This window comes from Gopherus evgoodei, chromosome 5 (genome assembly GCF_007399415.2).
Source record: "Gopherus evgoodei ecotype Sinaloan lineage chromosome 5, rGopEvg1_v1.p, whole genome shotgun sequence".
NCBI lineage: Eukaryota > Metazoa > Chordata > Testudines > Testudinidae > Gopherus > Gopherus evgoodei.
In genome coordinates this window covers 398,068-416,121 of record NC_044326.1, presented here as the reverse complement: position 1 = coordinate 416,121, position 18,054 = coordinate 398,068, and the positions used below count along the sequence as shown (strand labels likewise).

Below are 18,054 nucleotides of genomic sequence, written 5' to 3'. Positions count from 1 at the left end.
GAAACAAACGTAGGGCCCCAGAGCCTTGAGTCACAGCTGCTGTCTGGTCCCCCACGCTTCAGCCCTCTGGCCCCTGCTTTTTGCTGTGCCATCTTTGAGCAGCAGTTACCCAGTTAGCTCTGATCACACATGACACAGGCCCAAACCAGGGAGATTCAGATGGGAAACCAGCAGGCAGTGACAACGACTATAAAACTACACACGCCTGGCAGCAGGTAAGGCCAAAAGGGCCCCTGAGATCAGCCAGTCTGTGCTCCTGCTTTCACACCATTAACCAGGACCTGGCTCCCTGCTGCTGAACCCAGTGATTTTAGTTAGGCTGAGATTGGTTCTCAGGTACTTAGACTGTTCTGGGGGACAGGCAGAGATTGAGGTGCAACCAGGGACTGAGATCCCAGCCATTGCAGGGGATAGAGGTGTTTGAAAACCTGCTCACCTCCGTGGCATTTGTCTAATACAGACAGACAGTGCTGGATGCCACTTCTGATCAATTCCACCATTTTGGAGGGCGTTCTAGGCAGCACTGGCTAGAACCCAGATGGAGAAAATGGGGAACAAACAGGAAGGCCAGACCTGCTCGTTGGCCCTGAGGCTGGGGATGTGCTGTCTCAAACTGGGTGCAATAGCCCTTAACACCTGCTCACCCTCCCTGCTAGGGAGAAAGCAGGCCATCTTCTGCCCTCCTGGCTCAGGGAGGGAGCACCGCTGCAGCCACAGGGAGGAGAATTGAAGAGTTAAGCAAAGGGACCTGTCTCTGCTGTCAACAAACATGAGCAAAACTGAACTGCTCATTTCCAGCTTCTGGTCATCTCTGAATCCCGCCCTCCAATCCTACTGAGGTTTTATCCTCTCCCCCTTGGTTTTTAAGACAGGTTGTAAAGGGCCCCGTTGGGTAATCTAGCACACGGAGGGGCAGAGCCAGGCCAGTCACCTCAGGGAGAGGACACAACCATGATCGTAGGCAAATGTACAGTGCTGGGGGGCTTAGCTATGACGATTAGGGGGGAACACCCCCAGCATCACAGTGCACACCATTGCTGGGGTCCTACCCACGACATTGGCTCAGTGGGGTAGCCTGAAGGAGGGACTCACAACTGGACCCAACCCCCTATTTGAAATCTTTACCCAAGAAATTAAAACCCTCTCGCCTTGAGCAACTGTCTTCCCCCGGCTCATGCTCTGGGCAGCTGCAAACCTGCAGAGCTAGAAGCCAGAGGCCAAGCCGAGCTGGGGCAGCACAGGGAAGTCTCTCTCTTAAAAACAAACAGAGGCGTGAAAAGCTTGAGACATTTATTGTTAGTGGAAGTTTGTTTTCAGTCACAGGTAGGGCCAGGAGGTTGTTCCACTCCCTCTGCTTCCCCAGTAACACGCTGTGCAGAGGACGGAGCTCACGGCTTGAACAGAAACACAAGCACTGGTCCCTGGCCCAGCAATCCCTCCCACAGCCCAGCTGGCCTCTGGACGCTGCTGCAGGCTGCAGTGCGGAGGGGAGGCGGCACTGTCCGGTGGGAGCACGCTCTGCTGCGGCCGCCCAAGAACGGAACAGCCCCCACGGTCCCAGGCCAGACGCACTCCAAGGAATAACTGTCTCGACCACGTCAAACCAGTGGCTAGGCACAGCCTGACGTGCCATGAATCGAGCCTCTGCCAGAGCGAGCCCAGCACTGCAAGTTCTGCCCAGACTCATGGGAGATGCCAGAGACCAGAACGCATTTAAGGCAGGCTGCTCTGGCTGGGTACATTCTAGGACATGCAGCTGCCTTGAAATGCTGGACAAGAAGCAACAGGTTTTGAGAGCCGGGAAAGGTAAGTGTCCTGCCACTGTCTGGGTGCTGGGCAGCCTGTGCTGCTGCAGCCCTCGCTAATCCTGGTAATGCCCTCGCTAATCCTCCTCCTGGACCTTTTTCTTCTTCTTCTTGTCTGACTGGGGGGGCTCTTCCTGGGCCAGTTTCTTCTGCTTTTTGGGCAAGAGCTCCTCTGCCAACCCGTTCTCGTCCAGTGAGGTCTCCTGGTGCTTCCTCTTTTTCTTCTTCTTGGGCTCTGTGTCGTTTTCCTGGAGCAGAGAGGGGGGATTACAGGGGCCCTGTGAACCCCCTGGGGTGTAGCACACTCAGGCCCATGCCCTGCTGGTGCTGGAGCAGGAGCAGCTCAGGCATTACACAGGCTAAAGTGCAGTGCTCTGCAGAGGCTGGCATTGGTTGATGCCTGCGCTGCGTGGACACGTGGGTTTCTAGGCCACATCCCCTAGCAAGTCCCCTCAGAACCACAGCCCAACATGGAGAGCAGCAGTGAGAAGAGGCTGGCCAGGACTAGGACCAGCCCATTTCACACAGCCCAGGATAGCGGCCACGCATCAGGCAGCCCAAGCAAGGTCTGGTGGTCCCAGTCCACTGTTCCCTTTGCTTTCTCCTCACTCCCTGCCATGTGCTGGCTGCCCTGCCTGAGGATCTGAAACCTGGCAGCCGGTGGCTGCTCCCACACTGCACCTGCCATTCAATCAAAGGATTGCCCAGGGCATCAGCCCCAGAGCATCTGGGCTCTGGGACATCATTCCCTGCAGCTAGGGCTTGGGGCCTCCAGGAGCTCCAGTCATTGGAGGGAGACGTGCACCCCAGGCACATTCCCTGTGAAGGCAGGATACGGACCCATGAGCAGGCTGTGCGAGCTCACTGGGGCTCCAGCTGCATTCTCCCTCATCCTCAAACTCTTCTGTTGCAACCCTACAGAGCAGGCCAATTAACAGCATTGTCAGCCTGAGTCTGCAGGCAGCTGGGAATAATAACGGAGGAGCTATATTCCCACATTACGCCCATTGACCGGTCAGCCCTTGCACTGATTAAAGCATGCAGGTCAGATCTGTGCAATCGGAGGCATTGCCCTGGGTGTCGTGGGGGCTCAGAGTATCTGTCTGAGCTGAGGCCCAGGCCCCACTGCACCGCTCAGCAATTCCCAGAGCCACCTGCCTCTGCCCCCAGCCGCTGCCTTTCACTGCTGTACGGAGGGGCAGAAATGAGAAGCCAGGAAACTGCCTCGTTCCGAGCTCCCTGGGCAGGCGGTGGACCCAAGCCCCCATCCTCTCCCTCTGCTGGGTGAGACTTTGGACAGGACCTGTCTGGAGCACACAAGTCGTGATGGAAATACCAGTTCCAGGCCTCCCCATCAGACAACAGCGTGAGGGCCTCTGCAGCCAGCCTAGGCCCTAGGGCGCATTCCTGGTTCTTTACCTCTGCCTCCATGGTTGTCTCCAGCACAGAGTTCTCAGCTTCCTCAGCAGCTGCTGCCACTGCCAAGGCTTCCAGACGCTTCTTCTCCCGCTTCCTCTTTTTCTTCTCTTTCTTCTTGATTTCGGCAGCCACCTCGGTAGCCTGGCAAAGGGACAACGGAGGCTCCATCAGCACTGATAATACAGACCATCGTGACGGGCAGGCCAGGCTCCCCACTCCCGAGGTGTCGGATCAGCCTCATTAAATCAGCTTTTGCCTCCAGCAGTTGGTCAGGCAGGAGATTTCACATCATGTCCGGCACCCACCCAGGAGTCCCGCAGCACCTCAGGCCCACTCCCAGCCCCTCACCTCCACCATGGCCTCCTTCATGACATCCAGATTCTTGCGGGGAGGCTCTCCTGTCTCGTAGAAGGCCAGGCGCTCCTCGACCTGCTCCCGGAGCTTGTCCCCAAAGACGCTCGTCGGGACATCTGCAGAGAGGGGGCAGCGTGAATGACAGGCTGCTAGCTACAGCAAAGCCAACCCACCCCATTCACAGCCAGTTGCCCACTCCCCATCAACTGCCAGTCCCTGCCATCCAGCAGGCAGCCCCCCGTTTCCCAGCCCGAGCCGGCTTTGCTCAGAAAACAGGTGTCACCATTCACCACGTGAAATGCTGTTGACGAAAAATATTCCCATCACTGCAGAAGCCGCTGGGATTTGTGTGACTGACACTCCACTGGCCTCCAGCTCGGCATCTTGTGCCACTGGAGGGACAGCGCCCAGGCAGGACCCTCCCCCAGCCGGGCGTGGCAGGGGCTCGGTGAAAGCAGCACCTGAGAAGCAGTCTATCCTGGAGGCGATGGTGCACTTGTTGGCCAGGTAGCGGGAGATGCGCCCCTTGTTGCGGGTAGCCGCTCGCCCGATGAAGGTGGAGTGGAATATCAGCCCGTACTTCGGGGTGTTGCCACGAGTTTTCAAGGCCCTGGAACAAGTATGGGAATGAAGGTTGCTCTGGAGCCCTGATCCTGCTGGGGCTGGCGAGCGGCCTGTGGCCAGAGACTGCCAACCCAATCCAACCTGCTTGGCCTGGTATGATGCAGCAGCCCAGTGCTCGGGGGTGAACGCACCTAGGTGACTGCAGCCGTACTGCGGGTCTGAAGGCCCACCCTCCCCCCCCAAAACCACCCAGTTCTGCTCCTTCCTGCGCCCCTAGAAAGCAGCACAACCACGGCTAAGGCACTAGCTATGCCAGACGCTGAGAGCCAGAAGGTGTCACAGTCCTCACACAGCCTGGCAGATAACAGTAAGCAAGGAGAGCAGCCTTCCCTGTGACCAGAAGGCAGCTGGCAGTCACCCTGGAGCAGCACTGACTATGGCGCCTGGGGGAGCCATGGTCCACCAGTACCCAACATCCCAGCTGCAGCAGAAGCTGCCTGGCTCCATCTCCTTCCCAGGAGTCAGATACATGTGACAGCCAGGCCTGAAATCCAGGCCAGGTGCTGGACACCTCCCAGCTTGCCATGCATGGCTAGTACTAGTCTCTCTCTCTCTGCCTGTCACTCCCCCCGCCCAGCAATCAGAATAGCTAACCTGCTGCAGGGTTTCCATGACAGACCCAGCACCCGGACCCAACTGCTCAGCAAGAGAAGGAAAAGCCTCGGTGGTCGCTCAGAGACTGGGGCTGGTTTATCACTGTCGCATGCAGCCGTGTCTGGCCAACATGTCAAGCCCAGCGGCCCAGGAGCCTGCCATCACCACGACCACCCTGCAGCTGTACCTGAAGAGGGCCTTCTCCGCCCCCAGGATCTGCACCGTTGAGGCCGGGTACTTGGCCAGGTTCGTCAGGCTGCCGGCGTGGGAGATCAGACGGGCACCCACCTGCGGAGACGCCAAGGAGACAAGCAGGATGGTGAGAGCCGAGATGACTACAGGCCCCAGCATGCAATGCTGCATTCGGAGCCACAGCTCCCCAGGGCATGGATCAGCAGTGACCGTGTCTCAGCACAGAGCTCAGAGGATTGACAGATTCACACTAGAACATCATTTCTGTGGCCTGGGGGAGCACAGACCACCCCTGCCCCAGCCGCTTACCACTTCTCCGATGAGGGCGGAGAGACTGGGAGCCACCTGGCCCATCTTGGAGCGCAGATACTCCTGCAGGCCCTTGCGGTACTCGGACAGCGAGATCACCCGGCTGGAGAAGCTCTCGATGTTGATGAGGTCAATGGGGGAGATGTCCATCCCTGCAGAGAGCAGATGTCAGCGCATGACAAGAACTGCCCCTGGGCCAGGGCGACCCCGCAGGGCGCTGCAACCCAGGAACCGCCACCCCCAAGAGAAGCAGCAGGTCAGAGTCCTGAGCCTCTCCGCCAACCACAGCCAGTACTAGCCAGTGGGGGTGGGGAGAGAATTCCTCCCCATCAGCCTCTGCTCAATGGATATCCTGATCAAGGAACAGGCCAGATGATATGGGGAACCCATAGCAGCTCTGCCCCCACCCACACACACCCCGAGCCATGTGCAACATATTGGGCCCTCAGACCCCAGAGCCAGCTCTCCTGACCTGTCCCTCCCCCCCCCCCCCATGAGCCCTCAGACCCCAGAGCCAGCACTCCTGACCTGTCCCTCCCCCCCCATGAGCCCTCAGACCCCAGAGCCAGCTCTCCTGACCTGTCCCTCCCCCCCCATGAGCCCTCAGACCCCAGAGCCAGCTCTCCTGACCTGTCCCTCCCCCACCCCATGAGCCCTCAGACCCCAGAGCCAGCACTCCTGACCTGTCCCTCCCCCCCCCCCATGAGCCCTCAGACCCCAGTGCAGAGACCCCAGGGCCAGCACTCCTGACCTGTCCCTCCCCCCCATGAGCCCTCAGACCCCAGAGCCAGCACTCCTGACCTGTCCCTCCCCCCCCCATGAGCCCTCAGACCCCAGAGCCAGCACTCCTGACCTGTCCCTCCCCCCCCCATGAGCCCTCAGACCCCAGTGCAGAGACCCCAGGGCCAGCACTCCTGACCTGTCCCTCCCCCCCATGAGCCCTCAGACCCCAGAGCCAGCACTCCTGACCTGTCCCTCCCCCCCCCATGAGCCCTCAGACCCCAGAGCCAGAACTCCTGACCTGTCCCTCCCCCCCCATGAGCCCTCAGACCCCAGAGCCAGAACTCCTGACCTGTCCCTCCCCCACCCCATGAGCCCTCAGACCCCAGTGCAGAGACCCCGGTGCCAGCACTCCTGACCTGTCCCTCCCCCCCCCATGAGCCCTCAGACCCCAGGGCCAGCACTCCTGACCTGTCCCTCCCCCACCCCATGAGCCCTCAGACCCCAGTGCAGAGACCCCGGTGCCAGCACTCCTGACCTGTCCCTCCCCCACCCCATGAGCCCTCAGACCCCGGTGCAGAGACCCCAGGGCCAGCACTCCTGACCTGTCTCTCCCCCACCCCATGAGCCCTCAGACCCCAGCGCAGAAACCCCAGGGCCAGCTCTAGAGACCCACCCTCCAGCCCTCAGGATAGCCTTAGAAGTGCAGCTAACCCATGGATGACCGAGAAGCATCCAGAATAGCCTGGGCCTTGGCACTATCCATCACAATCTCCTCCAGCGCCTCCAGCCTCTCCTCGCTCAGCTCCCTGCGGTTTGCGATGCACTTGGCCAGGCGGCAGTAGGTGTAGTTGTCACTCACAATCTTGATGAGCTCTGGGAAGTGATACCCGTACCACTCTCTGCGGGAGGCCAGAGGAGAGCAGTCAGGGAGGGGAGATGATGGACCTGCCGGCTCCTCCCCCGCAGCAGACGTGTCTCCCTGCTAACAAGACAGCCCAGGTCACAGGCTCCCTGGCTGGGGTGTATGCAGGGCTGATGCTCTTCCTCCCCTTTCTATGCAGTCAGCAGTGGGTGTTGCGCTGCCTGCGGTAAGCACGGGGAGGGGATGACGCCCAGGTGCCACACTAACCCCCACGCCATCCAGGGCAGAAGTGTTCTCTGCACACAGCGCTACCCCCGACCCCGCGGCTCAGAGAGCCCTCACCTGACACGCATGGAGAAGGTGTTGATGTCCTTGTCCAGCTGGTCCAGCAAGCTGATGGACTGGATGATCATGTTGTCAACTCTGTTGACGTTGAATTTCACTTTGGCACGTGAGTAGCTGTGCCCCAGGCCCAGCTGCGCCTTGGAGGCCGACTGGGCAGTGAGGCCCTTCACCAGGGTGTGGAAGTGCAGGCGGATCCCTGCAGGCACAGAACTTCTGGTGAGCACCGAGCCCCCGCCCGCCCCTGGGACAAGCCACGGAGCGAGGGCAGCCTAAAGTGAGCACCGAGCCCCCACCCACCCGCCCCTGGAACAAGCCACGGACCGAGGGCAGCCTGGAGTGAGCACCGAGTCCCCGCCCGCCCCTGGGACAAGCCACGGAGCGAGGGCAGCCTGGAGTGAGCCCCGAGCCCCCACCCACCCGCCGCTGGGACAAGCCACGGAGCGAGGGCAGCCTGGAGTGAGCCCCGAGCCCCCACCCACCCGCCGCTGGGACAAGCCACGGAGCGAGGGCAGCCTGGAGTGAGCACCGAGTCCCCGCCCGCCCGTCCCGGGACAAGCCACGGAGCGAGGCAGCCTGGAGTGAGCACCGAGCCCCCGCCCGCCCCTGGGACAAGCCACGGAGTGAGGCAGCCTGGAGGAGCACCAAGCCCCTGCCCGCCCGCCCGCCCCCAGGACAAGCCTAGGAGTGAGGGCAGCCTGGAGTGAGCATTGGGGTCCCCTTATTATCCCAGCACCTCCCCTCCAATGCAAACAGGGACACCCCACACACATGCAAGGCACTGGGGGACAGACCCAGGCGTATCACCCCCCAGCTCTAGTAAGGCTCTAGTAAGGCCGGCTGGCATCTCCAGGCCTTACTAGAGCCCCTCGTCTCCTCTCACCTCGCGTGATTTCTGCCACGACCCCTCCAGTCTGGCACTGGTAACCCAGCTCCTCCTGGATGGCAGCCCCAATCTTGGTGTCGCTGACTCCCAGCAACGTTTTCTTCTTCTTGGCCGGCAGGTTGGTCTCCAGGAACAGCCTGAGGTCCTCATGGAGAATCCCTGCCCCGGGAAGAGGGAGACGTTAATGGGCTGTGCAGCTACAGGGCAGCAAGTCTCCAAGGCCGTTGCCGGCCCAAAGGGCAGCAGCCGCGAGCCCAGCCTCACCTTCCGAGATGGCATTGACATTCTCCAAGGCACTCTGGGCAGATTTGAATGGGAAGAAGGCCAGCAGTCTGACGATGCTGTGGAACTTGCCGAAGTTCAGGATGCTCTCCTCCACCTGGAAGGGGCCACAGGGCAGCGGGTGAGTATCACACAGGGCAACTTGGGGCCCCAACCCACAGAGGGGCCAGCAGCACATATACTGACTGAGCACAAAGCCCCCATGAGTAATGCGGCTAAAGCAAAGGCTGCAGATTGCAGCCCCAACACACACGGCTTCTCTGTAAGAGCAGGAAGCTGCTGAGATCCCTCCGGACACCTGGCTGGAACACAGCACCAGCTCGACTCACAAGCACCCTGTCAGCATCTTGGGAGCCGCGTAGCTGCAAATACCTCCCCCCCGGCCGGACCCAGTGCTCAGACACAGCGAGACATCACAGCTTTCAGCGGATTGACAGATCTGGGTTGTTCATCACAGCACTCAGCTGAGCCTGCCTGACAGAACAGAGGCTCAGCCCCATTGGCTGGGTTCCCGCAGCCCAGAGCAGCCCCCCCTCCATGCACCTCGGCCCCCCTGCCAGGACCCATCTCGCTGCTTTCCCTCCCCGCTCCCAGCCCTGGAAAGGCCAGGGACAGATGGGGAAGCCCCCGTTGGGCCAGGCACCGAGGTCAGCTCAGGGAGCACATGTGACAAGCCTAGGACTAGGACGGGCCTCCCCAAGGAAACCCCGAGACCTCCCAGGGCCCATCCAGCTGAGAGTCGGGCCCCGCTAGGCACGTGGGCACACACTGGCCCTGCTCCGGGGGGAACCACGAGTGGCTCCAGCACCCCCAACCCCGGGGCCGAAGGTGACCGAGGCGGGGCAGCAGGAGGAGAACCACCCCCGAGTCCGCGGGGCAGAGGGCGCGGCCCCGCACCTGGGGCAGCAGCAGGCTGATCTCCTCCACCTCCCGCACGACCAAGAGCGCGTAGCCGGCCGCGTGCTCGAACAGCACGTGCAGCAGCACCTGCAAGAGGGAGCGTCAGAGCCGCGGGACGGGACCCCCGGGCCGCCCCGTCCGTCCCGCCCCAAGCCGGGGCCCCTCCCCCGGGCCGCCCCGTCCCCCCTGCCCCAAGCCGGTCCCCCTCCCCCGGGCCGCCCCGCCCCAAGCCGGTCCCCCCTCCCCCGGGCCGCCCCGTCCCCCCCGCCCCAAGCCGGTCCCCCTCCCCCGGGCCGCCCCGTCCCCCCCGCCCCAAGCCGGTCCCCCTCCCCCGGGCCGCCCCGTCCCCCCCTGCCCCAAGCCGGTCCCCCTCCCCCGGGCCGCCCCGCCCCAAGCCGGTCCCCCCTCCCCCGGGCCGCCCCGTCCCCCCCGCCCCAAGCCGGTCCCCCTCCCCCGGGCCGCCCCGTCCCCCCCGCCCCAAGCCGGTCCCCCTCCCCCGGGCCGCCCCGTCCCCCCCGCCCAAAGCCGGTGCCCCCCCGCCCGGCCCCGCCTCCCATCGCCCCGAGCCATCCAGGCACCCGCCCGGGCCCGGGCCCGCCCCGCCGCGGGGGGATGGACTCGGATGGGCCCCGCAGGCCGCTCACCATCCTGCCGCCTCCCCGCGCAACGGGGCCGCAGAGAGACCCGCCGGAACCGGAAACCGACCTCTCCACCAATCAGAGCCTGACCTTCCCTTCTTCCGCCAATGGGATAGCGAGAGCGCAATCAGTACCCGCCCCTTTCCCTCATCCGCCAATGGGAAGCGAGAGCGTCCTCAGGTCCCGCCCCATTTCCCTCATCCGCCAATGGGATAGCTAGAGCGCCCTTAGGACCGGCCCCTTTCCTGTCATCCGCCAATGGGATAGCGAGACCGCCATCAGAACCCGTCCATTTCCCTCATCCGCCAATGGGGTAGCGAGAGGGCCTCAGAGCCCTCCCTGTCTCAGTGAAACCGCTGTAGCTCCCGCGGAGCCGGGCCGCGTTCAGCCGCGCACGGGCCGGTCCCGCCCTCGCGCCGCCCGCCCGGGCTGGAGCCGGAAGCCCTCTGCTGCCCCCCAGGGTCCCGCCCCAGCCTGCAGGATTGGCTGGTTCCCCGGGCCGCGCCCCCCAGGGTCCCGCCCCAGCCTGCGGGCGGCGGGATTGGCTGGTTCCCCGGGCCCCGCCCCAGCCTGCGGGCGGCGGGATTGGCTGGTTCCCCGGGCCCCGCCCCAGCCTGCGGGATTGGCTGGTTCCCCGGGCCCCGGCCCCCAGGGTCCCGCCCCAGCCTGCGGGCGGCGGGATTGGCTAGTTCCCCGGGCCCCGCCCCCCAGGGTCCCGCCCCAGTTTGCGGGCGGCGGGATTGGCTGGTTCCCCGGGCCCCGCCCCAGCCTGCGGGATTGGCTGGTTCCCCGGGCCCCGCCTCCTAGGGTCCCGCCCCAGCCTGCGGGCGGCGGGATTGGCTAGTTCCCCGGGCCCCGCCCCCCAGGGTCCCGCCCCAGTTTGCGGGCGGCGGGATTGGCTGGTTCCCCGGGCCCCGCCCCAGCCTGCGGGATTGGCTGGTTCCCGGGCCCCGCCCCCCAGGGTCCCGCCCCAGCCTGCGGGCTGCGGGATTGGCTGGTTCCCGGGCCCCGCCCCCCCCCGCAGTTTACAGCTGGGCAGCACGTGGCCCTTTCCCCGCGCCGGGAGCGCTCGGAGCGAAGGCCCCGCACCCGCAGCACCGCCGGCCCCAGGGGCTCGCGCTCGTCCGGGTCTTTCTCCCCCGGGGGCTGGTGCCTCCTCCCCCCCAGCCTGTGCGGACTGAGCCCTTGGGGTTCCCCGCAGCCTCCGGCGCTGGGCTGCCCGCCCCCCCAGGCAGGACCCCACCTTCCCGGCCTGACTCCCTGCTGCTAAGAGGCCTGATCAAACCCTTCTCCTTACTCTCAGGGCCGCGCTCCAAGCAGGATTTGGCCTCCCCGATCTCACTCCTGCAGACTGCGCCTGCACCCCGTCTGCCACTTCCTGGAAGCTGCATTTTGGAGTCTAAGATCCCCTCCAGGGCGGAGCGGCTAAGGAAGCTGTGACATCGTTCCTACGAGCTAGTCTAGCACAAGGCTGCAGGCAGCCGGCACCACAGGCCAGGGCGAGCCTGGCAATTCCAGCCCTGGCCGTGGGCCCAGCGGGCGGAGCGCAGAATAACCTCGCTGGACCAAGCTGGGTGTAACAGTTGTAGCTTTATTCATTTCCAGAGCCCTGGTGTGCTAGGAACTGGTTACAGGAGGGGATGGTGCAGCAGCATGTGCACGTACCAACAGACCCGAAGCTCCTCCCCGCACTCACCCAGTAGCTATGGGGGAACTCAGCTCCCAGCCCCCTGCACTGATGTGACAACCACAGCAGCGGGGGGCAGAGACGTTTGACACCAGCAGCTGGTGAGACGGGCTTTGAACTCACCCCACTGCGGGTATCTGTATTGTTCAGAGCAGGACCCCCAGGGGCTCCCTTTCCCCTCTGGCATGAACCCTTCATCCAGTGACAGGAGCTAAAGGCACAGCCCGACTGCCTGGCCAGGAGCCCAAACCCCTCAGCACTGAGCAGGGCAGAACAGAGGCATCTCTGGCTGGGTTTCTCGTGTTGGTCAGTTAGTCTGAGCTGGGCAGGGTTACTATGCCACTCCCACCCTCAGTGCAAGGCCAGCTCCTGTCCCCCGTGCCACTCAAATCCCAGCTGGAGAAAGGTGGTGCTCCCTACAGAGCCTGCCCTGGCGCTACCAGGGGCCGAGCGGATCAGGAGCTGTGAGCTCCCTGGCCAGGTCGGTGCCGTTTGAACAAAGAGCTGCTGGGGTGGATGTTGAAAGAGTTTTCACTTTGAGTGTAATGTACACAATCAGCCCCGCCCCCAGGAGAAAGGCAGCTCTCAGATGCCCCAGGAGAGCGGGGAGGAGGAAAGGCAGCTGGAGATCCAGGCAGGAGCGAACACACACGCACACACAGCTATGCCAAGGTCCCCCTCGGCGGGGCAGCAGGGCGAGTGGTTTCATTAGCTGGAACCCAGTGCTCCAGCTGGGGGTGCTCTGCTGGAGTCTGCTGTACACACAGGCTAGCAAGTCCCTGCCAAGAAGGGCCTTGGAGAAGAGACTCAGCAACGGGCTGGGGAGAGGGGCTGTGCAAGGAACATCCATCTCTGTGGAGGGGTGGGGGGGTCCCTTAGGAGATGAGGCGGCCATGCAGCTCACACAGCTGCTCCGGTGTCAGGACGAGCTTGTGCACTTGGCCATGGCCAGGCTGGCAGGGGAAGGTCACTTTGCCAATGTACACGGTGTCGTCCTTCTTCTCCTCTCTGGCCTGGAAGAGCAGAGCGGAGGGTCAGGGGCAGCAGGACTCAGGCTGATAAAAGCCAACCTAAGTGCCAGGAGGGTAACACTGCGTTATCTCCTAGGGGCCAGCTCCAGAGAGTGTCGCCCGAGGGGGTTTCACACACCCCAGGGCCCGGTCACCTTTCCTCCCTGGCAGGGAGTGTTGTCAGCAGGCCCATGGAGCTCCATTCAGCCCAGAGCCACGCTGCATGGGGATGCATGTGCGACCCCCCACGAACAGCAACCAGCTCCCCCAGCTACAGGTGCTGGGACCCTGCAGCCTCCAGACTACTAATCCGAATCCTCCAGACCGTGGCAAGGGAGCTCCTGCGCACAGGCCACGGGAACTAAGCGCAGACCCTTCTGGGCTTGGCTAGGACACCTGCTGGGCCACGTGCTCCCTCAGCCGTCACCCCCAGAGCTGTGGGGAACGCTCCCTGGAGAGCAGCATCTCACCTTGAGGAAGGCAGAGGATGGGAAGGTGGCGAAGTCGGTGAGGACATTGGCCCCGGGGTGCTGCAGGACCGTCTCCTTCATCACTTCATCCTGCAAGGGAGGAAAAGGGAGCAGGGCAACATCATCCCTCCAGAAGTGCACCCTGCAGGGCACCCGGCACCCCCGCACGCAGGTGTGGGGTGGGGAGCTCCCTGCCTCTCCTGCCAGAGTCTCCAGCAGGCAAGAGCAGCTCCCCACATCACCCAGGAAGGTGGGAGGACGGGGATGGCCAACCCTGCCTTGCCCAGGGTAAATGACAAGGTGCCTAAGCAGCTCCACAGGTGGAGTTCCCTTCTCCCCTCCCAGCCGACACCTGAGTAAGCAGCATGCCCAAGGCAGCGTGTTCACAGAGCACACAGGCATTTTTTGGAGTGGGCGGGGGGGAGAATGTGGCTATCTAGGGTCATAGCCACTTTAGTCACAGGTTTAAGGAAATATTTGTTCACATAAAAAAAAAAGCACCACATGTAACAGTCTCCCCTTAGATAGCAGGGGGCTGCAGGTCGGGAGTGAGGGGCACCAGCAGAGTGGGGGGGGGCAGAGCTGGGCTAACGGGCTGCAAGTCGGGGGGGGCACCGGCAGTGCTTGTGGGGGGGCAGGGCTGGGCTAGCAGGGGCTGTGGGTTGGGAGTGAGGGGCACCAGCAGAGCTGGGGAGAGCCCTGGGCTGGGCAGAGCCCTGGGCTGGGCTAGCAGGGGCTGCGGATCAGGAGTGAGGGGCACCGGCAGAGCTGGGGGAGGGGGCAGGGGGCTGCAGGTCAGGAGTGAGGGGCACCGGCAGTGTTATTAGGGAGATGCCGATGATTGCGCCCCCACAGCCCGTGGCAGACTCAGCAGCGCGTTGCTCTCCTGGAAGAACTGGCTGCTCCCTGCCGCTCGCTCGCTGCCTCGGCGCCAGGCGGGGCTGTGGGGCGTTTGCAGAGATGCCGACAGATCCCGGGCAGCTGCTGCATTTACCTTCAGCTTGTCGATGGTGCTGCTCAGGGATTTCAGGCGGGCTGTCTGCTCCAGCAGCTGGGCGGCCGGGCCTCCTGCTGCGGGAGAAGAGTCCCGTAAGGGGGGCTCCCCGCAGAGAGGGTGCTGAGTCCCAGCTGGGCGAGGGGGAGGAGCTGCCCCGAGCCAGGGTCTCAGTGACTGTGGCTAGCAGCATTCAGCCCCAAGGCCCCAGCACTGAAATGCAGCTGCGCAGCAGAGACAGGACAGCACTGGAGAATCCTGGATCCAGGTTATCGAAGGAGAAACACGACACCACAGGGACGTTCCCATCCCAGAGGCCCATTGAAAGCAGGGGGAATAGGGTGACTAAGCCCCTGCTCCCCCGATCTCTAGGAGGGGCCAGGATAGGAGAGGCTGGAGCGGGGGTGAATAGCCCAGCGTGTGCAATGCAGGCTGCAGGTCAGCGGGACCCTGGCACGCAGCTCCCAGGGCCAGGGTATGGTGCAGTCCTTCAGCCTGCAGGAGCTGAGCTCCTGCCCATCCAACAGCTCGGCCTGTCCTGGGCGGGGGCTGATCAGTGTCTAGGGCACACTTCTGGGCCCTTCAAAAGGAAACCACCACAGCCCTGAGCCTGGCTACAGGGAGCACAAGGGAGGCTGGGTGCCCAGAAATCACTGGGAGGCCTCACGGGGAGGGCACCTTTCGCAAGGGAAGGCAGGAAATGGGCAGCCCCACTAGGGGCACAGGGCACGCTGGTGGGCCGCACAGCCAGGCACCTCCAGCAGGTTCCAGGTGCCCTGAATTCCTAGCTCGCCTGGCTCCCGACTGGCGGGTCTCAGCGTTCGGTCCCTGGGGATACTGAGGGCAGATACCCACAGCGGGGGCACAGTGACAGCACCAGTCATCTCCAGCGAAACACAAAACCTTGACGGGTTAAAGTAACAAGCAAAAGTCTCCAGCCTGCTTCCCCGGATCCCCAGTGCTGTCCCCGTGCTCACCCCTCGTGGAGCCGGCTGAACGAGCGGCTGCAGCAAGGCAGGGGCGTTACAGACCGGCAGGCGGGCTTCGGACAGAACCCTATGGGACAGCCTGGGCTCAGCCCCAGAGACAGCAGCCACCCCCAGGAGAGGACACACATCCCTGGCCGGCTCTGCCCTGGGCACGGGCTGAGAGAAGAGCATGCCCACAGGCCCTGCCCACACCCCATCTGACAAGGACCCACCTGGCCTCTGGCACTGAAGCTGCTACCACCAATAAGTTCGCTAGCAGGCCTGGACCACGGGGACCCCCCCTTGGGTCCCAGCTGACTCCGCTGACCTGCCTCCTGGAGGCGCCTGTGCCAAGGAGCTGTACCTGAGCTCCTGCGCGTGACATCCACCACCTTGGCATTGGCGCTCATCTGGTAAAGGGTCTGCAGCAGCTGGCTCGTCTTCCTGTACAGGGTGCCAGATGCCACCTCCTCCCTCTGTCGCTCTTCGGGAAGCGAGAGCTTCGGGACGTGCAGAGGGGGCAGCGCTGCCAGCTCCGCCTTCATCTGGACTCCCTGAGCACGAAGCAATGCACGCGTGTAGCCCACGGCTCCGCCCCAGCCCCAGCCCCAGCCCGCCGGCCAAGTGATGGGACTTGGAGGCAAGAGGGGCCCGGCCCATTCTCCAGTCGGCAGCCACAGGAGAACCAGGCAAACAGAGGGACCCAGAGCTCCTTCCCCAGGGATACCCAGCCACTAGCCGAGCCACACAGTTCCCCTCATCGGGGGAGCCAAGTGCTCCCTCCCACTCACCCCAGGGAGCAGGGACCCAGTTTCCCCCCTGAGACGCTGCTCTTCGCTCCACACCCCAGCAGTTCCAGTCGAGGAGAACAGGAGTTGGCCGCCCGGAACAGAGCCTGAGGCCCCGGAGCTGGGGGCTGCTGGCCTGTGTCACCTCTGCGCCGAATGGCACAGAGGAGGGAGAGGCCCCTCCCCAATGCACAGCACTGGGCCCTGGAAGTTGGTGTGGGGGGGTGGGGAAGGACAAGGAGGCAGGAGTCCTTGGCATTTGATCCTTGCGAGTGGCTCTGCCAGTGCCCCTCCTAGGGCAGAGGGGTCTGACGTGCCCGCGAGTCTCAGCGATTAGCATCAGCAATGCCTGCAGCAAGGAGGGCCACAGGTTAACGGTACATTTCCTTTGCATACTACCAATGGCCCTTTGCTCCTATAAACGGGCCCAGTCAGCCAGTCTCCTCTAGATTCTCACTACAGCTCCAGACTAAACCATCCCAGCTCCAGCACGTCTGGTATCCCCTTCCTCTGACCAGGCGGACTGCCCTTCCCTGCTCCCCCCGGGGGGACTGGCTGGAGAGCAATGGGTGATTCCCGGTAGCCAGTCGGGGTGTGTGCAGCCCAGGCCTGGCCGGACGAATGCCTGGATAGCCCAGTGGTGCAAACCCCAAGAGATGCCCGCCCGGAGAGGCCCCCTCACCTTCAGCCGGTTGTTCTCAGTTTTGAGGTGCTCAATGGACAGCCGCATGGCATCGATCTGCTGGAGGAGAAGAGGTGAATCCTTCACCTGGACAGGTCCTGAGCCACCTCCCATCACCTGGCCAGCGCTGACACCTGCAAACGGGGCGAGAACATCAATGGGCAAAGGAGACTGGAGCCGGCGTGGGCTGTGCATGCAGGGTCGGGCCGCAGGCTGAGGGGGAGGAAGAGATCAGTGTGGCTGTGCCAAGGAGCAGCAGCAGGAGCGACCCGCACGCACGCCCCTGGCCAGGGCACAGAGCCATCAGTCACGCAGCCGGAGATGGAGAGTCCCGTGGCTGTGCCCTGGGGTCGAACCCATGCAAATACCCTGACAACACCCGTCCCAGGCCAGGATCCCATCCCTGCAGAACAGCCTCCTGGCGCTGAGCAGAGAGGGGATGCGGCCCTGCACTTCCCCCGGCAGAACCAGCTCTGGGTGGATCCATCTCCCCTCTGTTCCCTGCCCCTCTCAGACACTGGGCTAGATGCAGGATGCTCTGGCCAGTGAGCCACATGGCTTCAGAGCAGTTGAAAAGAGCAGCACTGGAGGAGGATCCAGCGCCTCTCGCTCCACCTCAACTTCCCAAAGCCTCAGAACCCCCTTCTCACATGCACTGGGGCCTGCCCTCCGGGGGCCTAGAGACGAGGAGCGTTGGCAGGCTGGAGCAGGATACCGTACCTCTCGGCTGCTCCTCTGCAGCGGAAAGCACAAGAGAGACAAGAAGCAGAAGAATGAAAAGCTGAAGGGCAAGGCTCGAATGCAGCTCTGGCCAGAGAAGCCATTGTAAAAATGGCCCCACAGATCTGCCCCCTATGCACATTCACACCCAGTCTGCTGCCTCTCACTCCAGGGACCCTCACGGGGCCACACGGCCTTGAAGAAGGAGCTGGAGTCCATCCTGGCTCCCGTGCCGCCTGCCATGGAACCTGCCTTGGGGGTGCAGGACTGGAGAGCAGAGCAGGCAGTTTCCAAAACCACACAGTTCACCACTGGAGCCAATCTGGCAGGACAAGCACGCAACCCAAGATGCCATTCCTAGAGCAGCTGCATCCTGGGATGGATCCTAAGACCTGCTGACACCTCCCACCGCCTCCGCTGGGCTCAGCCTGCTCCGGATCTGGCCCGAGGCAGCCAGATGGCTGTGTGAACCACAGGCAGAGAAGGAAAGATGCCAGGACACCAGCAGTTCACGAGCAGTGAGCCAGAGCCGTGAGCGCAAAGAAGTGGGATACGGGACACTCTGTTCCCAGCTCTGCCACCAACTCACTCTGGGGCCTTGGAAAAATCCCTCTGCTGTCCTGTACCTCAGCTCCCCTGCTGTAAACCGGGGACCCCGCCCCCCCAGCCAACACGCAGCAAGCACTGGGCTCCTGCTGCGATCCGCACAGCCAAGTGGTACCCGTGCAGTGTGGTGCCACCGCCTTTATCGCTCTCACCAGACACTCAGCACAGACCAATGGTCACTGCAGCTCTGGGAAGAAAA

General features: G+C 63.3%; 2 protein-coding genes and 3 non-coding genes across 18 annotated transcripts in view; all 5 read right to left on the bottom strand.

Moving 5' to 3' along the window:
• Positions 1 to 1,273: 1,273 nt before the first annotated feature.
• Positions 1,274 to 10,026, bottom strand: NOP56 (NOP56 ribonucleoprotein). 2 transcript variants are annotated; one of them, XM_030563961.1, is made up of 12 exons: positions 9,937 to 10,025; positions 9,290 to 9,379; positions 8,375 to 8,489; positions 8,108 to 8,269; positions 7,225 to 7,423; positions 6,732 to 6,919; positions 5,298 to 5,449; positions 4,984 to 5,084; positions 4,040 to 4,188; positions 3,573 to 3,694; positions 3,225 to 3,365; positions 1,274 to 2,053 (listed from the first exon to the last, which is right to left on the bottom strand). In XM_030563961.1, exons 1-12 carry the CDS (start codon positions 9,937 to 9,939, stop codon positions 1,883 to 1,885), a joined length of 1,593 nt encoding a protein of 530 aa, XP_030419821.1. In that variant the 5' UTR covers positions 9,940 to 10,025; the 3' UTR covers positions 1,274 to 1,882. The 2 variants fall into 2 exon arrangements, with proteins under 2 accessions (XP_030419821.1, XP_030419820.1); XM_030563960.1 differs by lacking the exon at positions 1,274 to 2,053 and adding an exon at positions 2,097 to 3,152 and having other exon boundaries at positions 3,189 to 3,365; positions 9,937 to 10,026.
• On the bottom strand, positions 3,453 to 3,521 carry LOC115652992. Its single transcript, XR_004000808.1, has one exon. It is a non-coding gene; the product is annotated as a small nucleolar RNA SNORD57 (small nucleolar RNA).
• LOC115652993 lies at positions 3,840 to 3,910 on the bottom strand. Its single transcript, XR_004000809.1, has one exon. It is a non-coding gene; the product is annotated as a small nucleolar RNA SNORD56 (small nucleolar RNA).
• LOC115652999 lies at positions 6,990 to 7,125 on the bottom strand. Its single transcript, XR_004000816.1, has one exon. It is a non-coding gene; the product is annotated as a small nucleolar RNA SNORA51 (small nucleolar RNA).
• A 1,475-nt stretch (positions 10,027 to 11,501) lies between the features above and the next one.
• DCTN1 (dynactin subunit 1) overlaps positions 11,502 to 18,054 on the bottom strand; it is a 134,637-nt gene continuing 128,084 nt past the window's right edge. For 9 of the 13 annotated variants that reach the window (XM_030563940.1, XM_030563941.1, XM_030563942.1 and 6 more), the window contains 6 exons: positions 17,250 to 17,264; positions 16,530 to 16,663; positions 15,424 to 15,613; positions 14,092 to 14,168; positions 13,098 to 13,187; positions 11,502 to 12,630 (listed from right to left, as the gene is read on the bottom strand). In XM_030563940.1, coding sequence (XP_030419800.1) covers positions 12,493 to 12,630; positions 13,098 to 13,187; positions 14,092 to 14,168; positions 15,424 to 15,613; positions 16,530 to 16,663; positions 17,250 to 17,264 — 644 coding nt within the window. In that variant the 3' untranslated portion in view covers positions 11,502 to 12,492. The remainder of the gene's footprint in view (positions 12,631 to 13,097; positions 13,188 to 14,091; positions 14,169 to 15,423; positions 15,614 to 16,529; positions 16,664 to 17,249; positions 17,265 to 18,054) is intronic. The other 4 variants (XM_030563935.1, XM_030563944.1, XM_030563934.1 and 1 more) reach the window with 3 other exon arrangements.

What these genes read in the sequence shown, in the direction of transcription:
- NOP56 (XM_030563960.1), bottom strand. An exon ending in TGTCAATGCCATCTCGGAAG is followed by an intron (nt 8,270 to 8,374) that starts GTGAGGCTGGGC and finishes TTCCCGGGGCAG; the next exon opens with GGATTCTCCATGAGGACCTC. An exon ending in CAGGATAGACTGCTTCTCAG is followed by an intron (nt 3,695 to 4,039) that starts GTGCTGCTTTCA and finishes CCCTCTCTGCAG; the next exon opens with ATGTCCCGACGAGCGTCTTT.